The 13,592-nt window shown below is 48.4% G+C and overlaps 1 protein-coding gene across 2 annotated transcripts in view; it reads left to right on the top strand.

Annotated features, from left to right (window-relative positions):
- The first annotated feature begins 857 nt into the window (after positions 1-857).
- APOB (apolipoprotein B) overlaps positions 858-13,592 on the top strand; it is a 41,491-nt gene continuing 28,756 nt past the window's right edge. For both annotated transcript variants that reach the window (XM_055400866.2, XM_088841725.1), the window contains exons 1-12: positions 858-930; positions 1,251-1,289; positions 2,298-2,413; positions 4,127-4,272; positions 6,651-6,804; positions 7,811-7,966; positions 8,649-8,773; positions 9,774-9,859; positions 11,204-11,423; positions 12,187-12,414; positions 12,629-12,746; positions 12,864-13,010. In XM_055400866.2, coding sequence (XP_055256841.2) covers positions 858-930; positions 1,251-1,289; positions 2,298-2,413; positions 4,127-4,272; positions 6,651-6,804; positions 7,811-7,966; positions 8,649-8,773; positions 9,774-9,859; positions 11,204-11,423; positions 12,187-12,414; positions 12,629-12,746; positions 12,864-13,010 — 1,608 coding nt within the window. The remainder of the gene's footprint in view (positions 931-1,250; positions 1,290-2,297; positions 2,414-4,126; positions 4,273-6,650; positions 6,805-7,810; positions 7,967-8,648; positions 8,774-9,773; positions 9,860-11,203; positions 11,424-12,186; positions 12,415-12,628; positions 12,747-12,863; positions 13,011-13,592) is intronic.

Genomic DNA, 13,592 nt, shown 5'->3' with positions numbered 1-13,592 from the left:
AGTCCAGGGCAGGTGACCCAGAGCCTTGGATACTGATCTGGGTTAGAGGCCCTCAGTTCAGTTCAGTTCAGTCGCTCAGTCGTGTCCGACTCTTTGCGACCCCATGAATCACAGCACACCAGGCCTCCCTATCCATCACCAACTCCCGGAGTTCACTCAAACTCATGTGCATCAAGTCGGTGATGCCATCCATCCATCTCATTCTCTGTTGTCCCCGTCTCCTCCCACCCCCAATCCCTCCCAGCATCAGACTCTTTTCCAGTGAGTCAACTCATCGCATGAGGTGGCCAAAGTATTGGAGTTTCAGCTTTAGCCCCTAGGCAACCTCAAAGTCCACCAAGGTAGGAAGGAAGTGGGGGTGGGGGGGAATGTCTCCATCTAGATGCTGGGAAGGACTAGCCATCCAGTGGCTACAGAGTCCATGCAGGGAGCAGGGGCAGGCTTCATCCTGTGCTCAGTCGTCTCCCTGGATCAGGGCAGCCTCCTCGGGCCCTGAGACCCCCGAGGACAGGCCAGGGGAGAGGCCAGGCCCCAGTGGCCCTGGAGGAATCTGGGCTGAGCCCCCTGGCCGGCCCCTCCTCAGGGCTCAGAGCCGGCCTGGTGCGGAAAAGCAAACAGGCCCCGGACGCTGCCCTTTGGACCTTTTGCAATTTGCCCAATGCTCCTTCAGCTGTGGCTCTGGGCGGGCAGCCTCAGGCCTTGTATAAATAGGGCCCAGGGCGCTGGCCGTCCATTCCCACTGCAGGTGCAAGTGTGGGTGCAGGGCTGCCTGTGGGCACCCGTGCCCCGGAGCCAGTGAGCAGCACCAAGGCCAGGCCCAGACAGCAGGCGGGAGGGAGACACCGCCCAGGTTGGCCATGAGCACCCCAAGGCCTGCGGTGCTGCTGCTCCTGTTGCTGCTGTTCCTGGATGCCGCCAGCGCCCAGGCCAGTGAGTGAGGCCACCCAGCCGCCGGGTGCCGGGCTGGGGGTGGGGGACCAGGGGCCCGACGCCAGGGCCGGAGTAGTGGCTGGGGCAGCTTGGTCCTGAGACAGAGGGAGGGCAGCCAGAGGATGGAAGGACAGGGGCACTGGACCAGCTGCGGGGGGCTCCTCTAGACTCGGGGTGGGGGTGGGGGAAGTGATGGGAGGGATGGAGGGTTCTTCAGAGCCTTCCCTGCTGGAGGTTAATGCAGTGGTCCTCCTGGTCGGACCCCAGGACCCAGCTGGAAGAAAGGGAAAACCTACAGTTGCCTTTCCCCTTTCTTACAGGAGATGAAGTGCTGGAAAATGTCAGCCCCAGCTGTCCAAGTAAGGCATTTTCCCCACCCCGACCCCCGACCCCCGACCCCTCCCTCAGCACCTCGGATCACTGAAATACCGTGATGCTGTAATTGGTGTACACTGCTCTGACCCCAATAAGCCAGTTCTTAGAGCCTCTGCCCCCACGAAGGGGATCTCAGCTCTTTTACCCTTCCTTCCCCTCTGACCCAAACATTCAGCCTTGGGGTAGGGTGGGGAAGGGACCTGTTGGTCCATGGGCACTTTAAAGAGACTGTTTGTCAGGGACTAATCATTAATCTGAAGCACAAGAGGGTGAAGAAATGCTGACTTTAACCTTTGTGCAGAAATCCAGATGCTCACCCTGGATTTGTATTTACCTGACCCCTAGGGGTCAAAGGAGCCGGCCTTGCAGTGGTACCCTGTGTTCTCCGGAGAGAGCAGGATGCTAACCTCTGATGGGGCAACACTGCCATCTCGTGGGCGTCTGGCATCACTGCATCTGGACTCGGGACCCAGATGTTCTTTATCTCAAATTGTTCAGGAAATTTCTCTCAAGCACAGCGGAAACCTCCAGAAATTCCTTCTTGGGGCTTTCTTGAGTCAGCCAGATACCCTTGACGCTTAGTGAACTTTGCCTCAGATATTTGGTAGAACCTGAAAAGAGCCACAGAGTTAGAATATTTTCATGCTGAAAAGGCAATGAGAGATATATTTGCTTTATTCTATCACCTCTTAATTTTCCAAGGAGTCTTTCCTGTAGACTGTCTGAGCCTCATTACTTGACACTCCCTGCCTTGTGCTTCAGATTATATATTCAAGGAATACCAGTTAATTTAAATATTAGCTTCAGCACTGCCGTAACAGAGAAGTTAAATCTATAAAGAAAAATTAAGTATAAGGCAAAATTAATTGAAAACAATTGGAGTTTAATTTCTGTTTTTCAATATCTGTGCCACTATCCCTCTATGCCCAGGATTGAGTATCCTTGGGCGAGTTATTTCTGCCATGTAGCTGACGGATTTCTCCTCATTGTAGAAGATGCAACGCGATTCAAGCACCTCAGGAAATATGTCTATAACTATGAGGCTGAGAGTTCCAGTGGTGTCCCTGGGACTGCTGATTCAAGAAGCTCCATCAAGATCAACTGCAAGGTACGAGGGGAGAAGGAAGGCCACTGGAGCACCCTGGAGCCCAGGGCTGAGCAAACCCAGTTTGCGCCAGGACTGTCATAACCTCTAAGTGCTGGACTAGCCCTCAGTTTGCAAGTCAGCTTCTTTGCTACAGAGACTTCCCTGGTGGTCCAGTGGTTAAGGCTTCACCTTCCAATGCAGAAAGTTGTGGATTCAATCCCTGTTTGGGGTGGCCAAGATCCCACGTGACTCAAGGCCAAAAAACCGAAACATAAAACAGAAGCGATATTGCAACAGATTCAATGAAGACTTTAGAAATGGTTCACATCCAAAAAAAAATTTTTAAGTTGTCTGCCACAGAGATAATATTTTTACCTACCAGGTTTATTTTGCTATTAGCTTCCATTCCCTGGCGGCTCAGAGGATAAAGCCTCTGCTTGCAATGGAGGAGACCCGGGTTTGATCCCTGGGTCAAGAAGATCTCCTAGAGAAGAAATGGCCATCCATTCTTGCCTAGAAAATCCCATGGACAGAGAAGCCTGGTAGTCCAGGGAGTCGCAAGGAATCAGACATGACTGAGCGACTTCACTTACACTTTCACTTTTCTTTCCAAGATGTAATTAGAATATGTGATCTAAAATGTCAAGATTGTGGACCAATAGATTTAATATTTCAAGAGATGTCCAGTGGGTCAGCATCCCAGGAAAGCATTCTGGAATGTGGCTTTTATCATCTAACTGAAATAGTATCTACTACTAAAAACAAACAGAACAGAAAATTTTATAAACGTGCAGTTTGTTCTCAATTAAACTTTACCAGTTGTTGAGACAGACTGTACTCATATCCATGTTCTGTGGAACAGATCTAAGGGCAACTGTTGGGGTTCATGTAGGAAAGAGAAGTCAAACTGGGCCAGCCTCTTATTTTTAGGGCACCAGCATCTGTGCTGTCAGGTAAGGTAGCCATTAGTCACGTGCGACTATTTAAATTGAATAAAAGTTGTTACTCGGCTGTATTTAAATATAAAATAAAAAGTTTTAAATAAGTAAAACTCAATTGAATAAAAGTAAAAATTCAGTTTCTTAGTAACACTAACTGTATTTCAAATGCCCAGTTGCCATCCACACCTGCTGCTGCTGCCAAGTCGCTTCAGTCGTGTTTGACTCTGAGCGACCCCATAGACGGCAGCCCACCAGGCTCCCCCCGTCCCTGGGATTCTCCAGTCAAGAACACTGGAGTGGGTTGCCATTTCCTTCTCCAGGCATCCATACCTAGTGGCTCCTATATTGGATAGTGAGAATACAGAACATCTCCAGCACTGCAGAGAATTCTTAAATCATGCTGGATAACACAAAGGAAACTATCTAAACTCCAGCTATATGTGAAGCTCGGAATAGGCCCTGATAGATACAAATAGTCTTGGATTTTTGGTTTTTCTACTTACATTAAGGAAACATTTGCTGTTGAAACCAATGATAGCCCTCTTCCTGCCTCCTGGTTTTCTTCCAAACCCTCACTCCTCAGCTGCATTTCTTCCAGCCAGTTGTACCTCTTTATAACTAAAGGGAGTACATTTAGAACCAATAAAAAGTTATCATCCTTTGCATACAAAGGGGAAAACTTCAGAAGCATGGTACCCCGCAGAACATGGGAAAGGTCAGGAAGCCCTGAGCTGGGGAGGAGTGTTGTGTTCTTGGTGGAGAATCTTAATGTACTGTTACCCGGTCTTCTCAGGTGGAGCTGGAGGTCCCCCAACTCTGCAACTTCATCCTGAAGACGAGTCACTGCACCCTGAAAGAGGTGTATGGCCTCAACCCTGAGGGCCAGGTCTTGCTGAAGAAGACCAAGAACTCTGAGGAGTTTGCTGCTGCCATGTCCAAGTAAGACGTGGGCCTGTGCGTTCAAATTTCTGAGCTCTGGGCATCATGGCGTGTGTTTTGCATGAGTGTGTGTGTGTGTGTCCAAGGGAGACATGAGCATGTGTTTATTGTTGGGCACAGATGTGAGTACAAGTATTTGTACTCTCTATTCACCATAGAACAGGGAATTGCTGAGTTTTCACAACAATCAAAAAGAGGGAAGTAGTCTTTACCCTCCCCTGCTGAAGTTTCCCTAATTATCATTTAAATATGGTTCTAAAAGATCTCACACTTTAAAACTCCTTGAGACAATAAAGCTGAGATGGTTTGTTTAAACAAGTGAATTCATGTTTAAAGAATGAAACAAGATTGTGCCTTGTGGTCCTCAGAGAGGGTCCGGGCAGGACTTGCTGTGACCAAACGTGGCTTGGCTCAGCAGAGAACACTAGCTTCAAGTGGTCTGGGGATAGCCACGGCCTGAGCGGGTGCCCCTCCAGGGCCGGAGTCCTGCTGGTGCACACTGAACAGACCTTTCCTGTTGCTTACAGCTGGCAGCGCTTATGACTGATCAGTGTTCACGGTGTGCTGGTTGTTAGATTTTTTTGAACATCACCCCTGCCTCATCTCCAGATCACAGTTTGCAGTGTCTCCTGCATTGCAGGCAGATTCTTTTCCATCTGAGCCATCAGGGAAGCCCTTGTAGTGTCCTAAGTGTGTGCAAATACAGACAGTCATGGGGTTGTTGATTTGGTAACAGTGGACACTCCTTCCCTGCCTGTCTTTCAACTTGTTAAACATTAGACTCGGAAGCCAAAATAGGCCCTGGTGCTTCTGTCTCTTACCAGCGCATCTTATTGTATCCAAGACTTAGAAGCATCGGAGGGAGTGGGAATACAGTGATGGAAGGGAGTAGGAGTTGCTCTCTGGTCCTTGTCTGTTAGTTGCTCAGTCATGTTCGATTTACAACCCCATGGACTGTAGCCCGCCAGGCTCCTCTATCCGTGGAATTCTCCAGGCAAGAATACTGGAGTGGGTCGCCATTCCCTTCTCCAGGGGATCTTCCCAACCCAGAGAACAGGGCCTCCCACATTTCAGGCAGATTCTTTACCATCTGAGTCACTAGGGAAGCCTTCTTTGGTCCTTACCCTCCTCCAAACAAAAGAGATTCCTGCTTTTGGCTACCTTGAGGCTTTCCTGTGAGCTGTGTCAGTGTCTAGAATTTTCTGAGAGGATGCAGGGTTATGGGAAGCATCCCTCATCTCTTTTTCTTTCTTCTGACCCAGCTAGAGCACGTGGTGCAAGGCTCTCTGAAATCCCCTAGAGAAGTCCCCAAAGAAAGGTCTCTAAGATCAGAGTTGACCCAGGTTTTAGCCATAGCCTGAGATCATATGAAAGTGAAGAACTGTCCAACAAATGTATGGAAAGAAGCTCCAGTTCGCTGGTGGTCAGGAGGTGAAATTAATGCAACAAGATATTTATCACCTTATACTCACTTATACCCATAAGACTACAGAAACTTAAAATAGCAATAGCACCTGTTGCTGGCAAGCCTACCAGGCTTTGTGAGGCAAAGCATACCCTCACACATTGCTGCTGCAAAGGAGTGCCTTTAGTCAATTTCTACTATAATTATAAATTGTAAGTATAATGAAAAATACTTGGAGCCTTTGACATAGCTAAAAAGAAAAGTAGTAACATGTGAAGATAGATGCATAAGAATGTTTCTATCAGTGTTGTTGGTGGGGCAAAAACATTTAAACATCCAGGAAGAGAAAAAGTGAATGCCATCAAATAGAAGGCTATCTGAATAAAGAATATATAAGCATAGAATGGACTGTTCTACAGCTTTGTAAAAAGAATCTGTTAGAGTGCTATCAGGTGACTCAAGGATTTTCATGGAGTAGAATTAAATGAGAAGAACAAGATAAAGACAAGTATGCATGATACCATGCCATTTGGATAAAACCAGCAATGACAAACTATTTCTATGAAGGGGTTTTCACTCCCACGCTTCTGTGTAAGATCATATGAGTGTGGAGATATGAACGGAAGGTGGTGTTCTGTGGGGTGTGGAGATATGAATGAAAGTGGGGTGTTCTGTGGGGTGTGGAGATATGAATGAAGTAGGGTGTTCTGTGGGGAGTGTGGCTGCAGAGGCTGAAACGGGGAGAGAGAGGGACTGGGTGAGCCAAGCCAAGCAGAAAAAAAAGAAAAGAAACGAAAGAATACCAGAAGTATACACATACTGGTATACTTTTTTTGAAAATGTATGTATATATGCTGATATTTATCAAAAACGATGTAAAAAGAAAATAAGTAAAAAGGAGGCTGCAAAGCCACCTAGCCTATGGCTCACGGTGGAGAAGGGAGACTCGGTGACCATACTCTGTCTGCACCAGGTACGACCTCAAGCTGGCTGTTCCTGAAGGCAAGCAAGTTCTACTTTACCCAGAGAAAGAAGAGCCTAAACACATCCTCAACATCAAGAGGGGCATCATCTCTGCTCTCCTGCTTCCCCCAGAAATGGAAGAGGCTAAGCAAGTGTTATTTCTGGTGAGAATTTAGAAAGCTGATAATAGTGGTCCTTTGAACTCCTCTTCACATAGTGGAGCTGGGTTCCACTTATACGTCAACTGGATCGTTGCCTCAGCTGCATGGCTAGTTACACAGGAGGCCTTGTATTGGTGTGAAGCACGTTGCTCAGAGCTCCCCTGGCTTCTGGGCTCACTGAAGGCCCAGCCCACACAGCCTGAGCAGGTTGGGTCTAATTTTATAACAGTTTCTGGGGAGTCCTGACCACCCTACCCTCTGTTTGATTTCGTTATGTTTCCACAAAGTAGAGCACAGTAAAGGCTCTCTTTGTGTGTGTGTATGTGTGTGTGTGTAATTTTTGGCCACACTCTGCAACATGCAGAATCTTACTTCCCCGATCAGGGATTGAACCTGTGCCCCTTGCATTGAAAGGCAGAGTCTTAACCACTGGACCACCAATGAAGTCCCCTGTGTGCATTTTAAGCACAGAAAATAATTGAATCTATTTGCCAGCCTCTTTTAAGAATCCCAGGTTTTGATCTGAGGATGCGTTATTCAGTTTAGTTCAGTCCTGTGAACACTTTGGAGCCCTTACTATGTTCTGAGCTCTGTGCTGTACTCCACGGGGAGCAGACACTACTGCATCCCGCAGGGGCCCCTGCACAGGGAGGTCTCAGGATCTGGGGGGAGAACCAAGACACATACAACACAAAACGGATTGGAGTACACGCCATAAATGAGCAATAGAGAAAAGTCTCCGAGAGGACAGAATATGCATCCAATGTTGGCTGGGCCCTAGGAGGGCAGGGAGGTGTACCTCAGAGCCAGGTACACCTTAAGAGGTTTTCTCACACCCACCCTGGCTGCTTGGGAACCAACCGCACCCACATTCTGTCCAAGAGGACGAAGCTTTCTTCCAGATCTATGTTGCCCCTGCCTTTTCTTACAGGCTTCTTTCCCAGCCCCACCCCAAGCCCCTAAAGATGGTTCCCTGTGTTGAGTACACTTGTATTTTCTGCTGCCCTAGGATACCGTGTATGGGAACTGCTCCACAGACTTTACTGTTAAAACGAAGAAGGGAAACGTGGCAACAGAAATATCTATTGAAAGAAACCTGAAGAAGTGTGATCACTTCCAGCCCATTAGCACGGGAGTTAGCCCACTCGCTTTGATTAGAGGCATGGTAAGTTTCACATCGGCATTGCTATGCACACTGGCAGCAGCCTCTTCATTATTAACATTATGGAATGTTAGAGCTAGAAGGGATCCCAAAGCAAAAATTCTAGGCAGAGAAAACATAAGGAGCAGTAGGAACAGGAGTGAAGTGTTTGTGTGTGATAAGACAGGGAGTCATGTTAGATGCATGCATGTGTGCTAAGTCACTTCAGTCATGTCCAACTTTTTGCAACCCCGTGGACTGTAGCCTGCCAGGCTCCTCTGTCCATGAGATTCTCCAGGCAAGAATACTGGAGCGAGTTGCCGTGCCCTCCTCCGCGGGATCTTCCCGACCCAAGGTACAGTCAAACACATGTTTCATTGTGTCTCCTTCATTGGCAAGCAGGTTTTTTACTACTAGTGCCACCTAGGAAGCCCCGTGTGCTGGATTCCAGGTTATAAATACTTTGTAGAGATCAGAAGTCTCCTGGAGTGAAGTAAGAAAAGCCTACAGCTGGACTCAGCTTTTGGGTTTTCAGCCCCTTGGCTAGAAGTCAAGTAGGAAGCTGTCTTCTCTCGCTGAGTTTATCTAGTGGTACAGAACCCATCTTCCCCCACTTTCTTCCCTGAAGGGAAATACATATGGGAGAAGACTCAGGCTCAAGCCCCAGGGACTGATGAAAATGCTTTTCCCCTGATCCCATTCACAGACCCACCCCTTGTCAACACTGATTGGCAGCAGCCAGTCCTGCCGGTACACCCTGGACCCAAGGAGGAAGCACGTGTCAGAAGCCATCTGCAATGAGCAACACCTATTCCTGCCCTTCTCCTACAAGTAGGTCCCCAGCTGTAGCCCCGATTCCTTATTTATGGGGCCATTAGGAGCTGAATGCTGCTCGGTGCCCTGTTGCAGGCTAGGCTGTGCCTGGGAGGAGGTGTGAAAAGGTACAAAGCAGAATGTATTTCTCTCCTCCTGTCTCAAGCTAATAAGCCATCTGGTAGGAGAGGCTTAGGCATGAGGAACAATTCAAAACCAACAAAAGATATCTGAGATCCAGACTTTAAGGGCTACAGATCAGGAAAAACTGGAACCATTACTAGCTGCTCGGGTTAGAAAGGCTTTACAGAAGATTTTGGAATTGGCCTCAGTCAGTTCAGTTCAGTTGCTCAGTCATGTCCGACTCTTTGCGACCCAATGAATCACAGCACGCCAGGCCTCCCTGTCCATCACCAACTCCCAGAGTTCACTCAAACTCATGTCCATCGAGTCGGTGATGCCATCCAGCCATCTCATTCTCCGTCATCCCCAACTCCTCCCACCCCCAGTCCCTCCCAGCATCAGAGTCTTTTCCAGTGAGTCAGCTCTTCGCATGAGGTGGCCAAAGTATTGGAGTTTCAGGTTTAGCATCAGTCCTTCCAATGAACACCCAGGACTGATCTCCTTTAGAATGGACTGGTTGGATCTCTTAGAGACTTACATGTCCATTTTGAAAACTGGTCAGTCAACTAGTATTGACTGAGTAACTGCTATCTATATTCTTGGCACTGAACTGTGGGAGATAACAAAAGAATTTTGGAGCTTAGCATTCATTCATTCCCTCTGGGCATTCTGGAATGGTGGAGAGGACAGCCTGATGGAAGGACAGCCAGCATGACCAGAAGGAGCTGTTGCTGTTCATAGGGGGTCAAGGACAGCTGGATATAAATAAGTATGATTTGAAAGGGGAGCAGGATTTGGGGAGGAGTGGAGATAGGGGAGACATTCAACATGAAGAGCAGAGAATGCTGCGGGGAGCCTGGCCATCTGTGACGTGCTGCGATTCCTGTGTTGCCAGGAACAAATACGGGATGATGGCACAGGTCACACAGACTTTGAAACTTGAAGACACACCTAAGATCAACAGCCGCTTCTTTGAGGAAGGTAAGGTGTGATGTACACATGGTTGCCAGGGCTGGGAAACCTGCCCACGAGGTACCAACCATGGCTTAGCTCCTTGCTGGGCCCTGTCAGAGTCCTGGGCTCTGGGCTTCTGGCCATGGGCCATTCTACCGAGAAAGCCTGTTCATTTCAGAATGTCAGGTGGCAATGGGATAAAGGAAAGGGGAGAGTTCTCCCAAAGCTCCCTGGGTTTTGGAAGTAGGAAACTGGCCTCCCAAGTCCACCTTTGGACAGCCGGGCCTGAGCAAGGTAGGGCAAATGGGAAAGGTCAGGAATCAGTCTTTAGAGCTGAAGGGAACTACAGAAACCTCTAGTCCAACCTCAGCCCTGCACCTGTTGTGTACGTCAATGAGTCATGTGCCCTACCTCGTTCTCAGCCACCTGTGATGTCAGGTGGTAGCAGCATGTGCTTTCATACCCATTCTATGGAAGGAAAAGGGACACCCAGAGAGGCTTAGTGATGTATTCAAAGTCACAGACTGTTAGAGGTGGTACAAAATGGGCCTCCGGGTCTAATCTAGTTCAGGACTCCTTCCTCCGCACCACTGATTCACCCACCTCCTGGGCAGAGGTGAGAGCAGGGTGATGGAGGGAACACACAACATCCCCCCCACACACACACACACAAACCGCCCTTAGATCCAGTGGGAAGGACGGGTGAGCACCCGGGAGTCCAGCCTCTGCTGTTGTCACGTCAGCAGCACCTCCTTACCAGTTCTTTTAGGCAGAAAGGTCATTCAATCCAATGCAAGTCTCTAACAAGCCTGCATTCAATCCCAGCTCTGCCTCTTACACCCAGAAAGGTCTTGGGCACAGTAAGTGGCTCACCTCTGGGCCTTAGTTCCCTTGTCTTTAAATTGAGGAATAATATTAACGCTGGACTTCCCAAGTGGTGCTTGTGGTAAAGAACCTGACTGCCAGTGCAGGAGATGTAAGAGACTCAGGCTCGATCCCTGGGTTGGGAAGATCCCCTGGAGAAGGACATGGCACCCGCTCCAGTATTCTTGCCTGGAGAATCCCATGGACAAGGGAGCCTGGCAGGCTACGGTCTATGGGGTCGCAAAGAGCCAGACAGGACTGAAGCAACACCTGGTATGCACAATATTCATGCAAATCACAAGGAGAGGGTGGCGAGTTAGGGAAACACTGAAGTCAGACCCCTAGCCCAGAGCCAGACACAAAACAGGCACTAAGCACAGAACAGGAGAGGCTTCTTTTCTCCGCCCCCCTCTTGCTGACCCCTCCCCAATCTCCAGCTCCTAGAAGGAAGGTGAGGTTGAGATGCAGGGATAAGCTGGAATCCCTCTGACACACTCCTCCTTCCAGGCACCAAGGCGGTGGGTCTTGCCTTTGAGAGCACCAGGTCCACGTCACCTCCAAAGCACGCTGAGGCCATCGTGAAGACGCTCCAGGAGCTGCAGAAACTGCACATCTCTGAGCAGAATACCCAGAGAGCCAACCTCTTCCACAAACTAGTGACCGAGCTGCGAGGCCTCAGCAGTGAGGCGGTCACCTCCCTCTTGCCGAAGCTGATCGAGGTGTCCAGGTATTTCTCGAGCAGTCGCAGCTCAAATCTTCATAGAGCTCAAACATTATGAGCCCATGAGAGCTGGCTGAGACGTCAGCCAGAGAATCTCGGGAACCATTGAAATTTCAACCCATTTAATCAATTGAGTCAGTCAGTAAATGTTTGCTCGACAGAGAAATGTCAGCTAAGGTGTTTAGAGTTCCAGCTAAGGTGTCTAGAGTTCCATGGGTAACACACACATACATTGCATCCAAGGTAGATAAATATTTACGTGTTAAAATAGGAGGGAAATCTTTCCCACATTTTGATGGGTATCTTTAATTCCTAGTTCTATAATGAGTACCCTGGGAAGTGTGAGAAGAAAAGAAGTCTGTGTTTTCTGGAAGCCTGTAGGCTAGAGGAGAGAGAACTCAAACCAACAAAATAATACCATGACTTCTCTTTACTTCAATGCAGTCTTAGTGCTGTGAAGGTCAGAGAAGGGACTGGGGACTGGGCGAGTGTTTATGTGACATGTTCCATCTTCTGACCAAAGGGTAACAGTCCTCTCTGGGTGTTGAGTCCAGGGGTTCCTTCTTCAGATTTTGCTCCGTGGTGCTTCTCCAGTGGATGATACTTATGGGGAAGGCTTCTCTGTTCTCTAGGGATCTGAGTTAGATTTTGGAAGATGGTTGGATTTGGATCTTGAAGAAGGGAATTCCTGACAGAGGGAACACAGTGGGCCAAGGAGGTTTTAGCTGCCTAGAAGGTGATCTTTCTTTCTGTGCCCTTTTCTTCTCAGCCCCATCACTTTACAAGCCTTGATTCAGTGCGGACAGCCCCAGTGCTACACTCACATCCTCCAGTGGCTGAAAAATGAGAGAGCCAACCCCCTTCTGATAGATGCCGTGACCTACCTGGTGGCCCTGATCCCAGAGCCCTCGGCCGAGAGGCTGCGGGAGGTCTTTAACACCGCAAGAGTGCAGCAGAGCCGGCTCACATTTTATGCTCTGAGTCACATGATCAACAAGTGAGTTTTCCACTGGGTCTCCTCGTAGGAGCGAAGGATGACCCCATGTGTCAGCATTCTGTTTGTACCCTCCCTCCACTTGCAAATTCTGATGCTTACCCTTCCACTGGTCAATTTTGAGAGTAATGACTTGAAATAAAAAATCAGCGAACATCAGTGTATATTTTAAGATAAACCTGGCTATGCTTGCTGAATCCTAACTCTTCTTCTGTAGCTATCATAAGACAAACCCTACATGGACACAGGACCTGCTGGAAATTGCTGATTACCTGTCAGAACAAATTGGCAATGACTGCACTGGGAACGAAGATCTCACCTACCTGATTCTGAGGGTATTTTCAGTTTTTTGTTTATTTTCTATAATAGGCATCACTTCAGATGCAGCTTTTCTGTCTGCCCCTCACTGCTCCTTCTGTGCGCTCATTCTCTCTTGTTTATTTTCAATGCAGGTCATAGGAAATATTGGTAAAACCATGGAGCAACTAACCCCAAAACTCACGTCTTCAGTCCTGAAATGTGTCAGAAGTGAACAGCCATCCCTGGTGATTCAGAAGGCTGCCATCCAGGCCCTGCGGAAAGTGGAGCTTAGTGACGAGGTAAGGTCCACAGAAGAGGGCCGAAAATGACAAGTTGATTCAGACTGACAAAGATTTGGAATGAGAGTCCAAATCTCATCATTCTACTGACTTTATTCTACTGCTCTTTAATTGCAAATTTCAATACACCTATTGACTGCCTGGGGCTTCCAGATGGCTCAGTGCTAAATACTCCTGCCAATGTAGGAGACACAGCTTTGATCCCGGGTGGGAAAGATCCCCTGGAAAAGGAAATGGCAACCCATTGCACTATTCTTCTCTGGAAAATCCCATGGACAGCGGAGCCTGGTGAGGTACAGTCAATGGGGTTACAAGAGAGTCAGACATGACTTACCGACTAAACAACAGTTGACTGCCTAGCCATATGTGGACATGAGAAAACTAGTTGACCTTCCTGCTACTTCAGCAGGCGAAGTGGGGTTTTTTTCACTACCTGCTGTCCTCTTGACAGATTGACCATCATTCCCATCTTGGGAAAACATGTCTGATTTTTTTCCCCCAATTTCCCTAGACTAAAATTTCCCTGGAGTCAAACTGGCCCCCAGTGGTGGTGATGGTGACTCCACAGCTTTGCAGACAACT

Source organism: Moschus berezovskii, chromosome 11, assembly GCF_049115385.1.
Source record: "Moschus berezovskii isolate FMDL1 chromosome 11, NW_MosBer_1.0, whole genome shotgun sequence".
Taxonomy (NCBI): Eukaryota; Metazoa; Chordata; class Mammalia; order Artiodactyla; family Moschidae; genus Moschus; species Moschus berezovskii.
The sequence above is the reverse complement of the archived record's forward strand: the minus strand, read 5'-3'. Positions and strand labels throughout refer to the sequence as shown.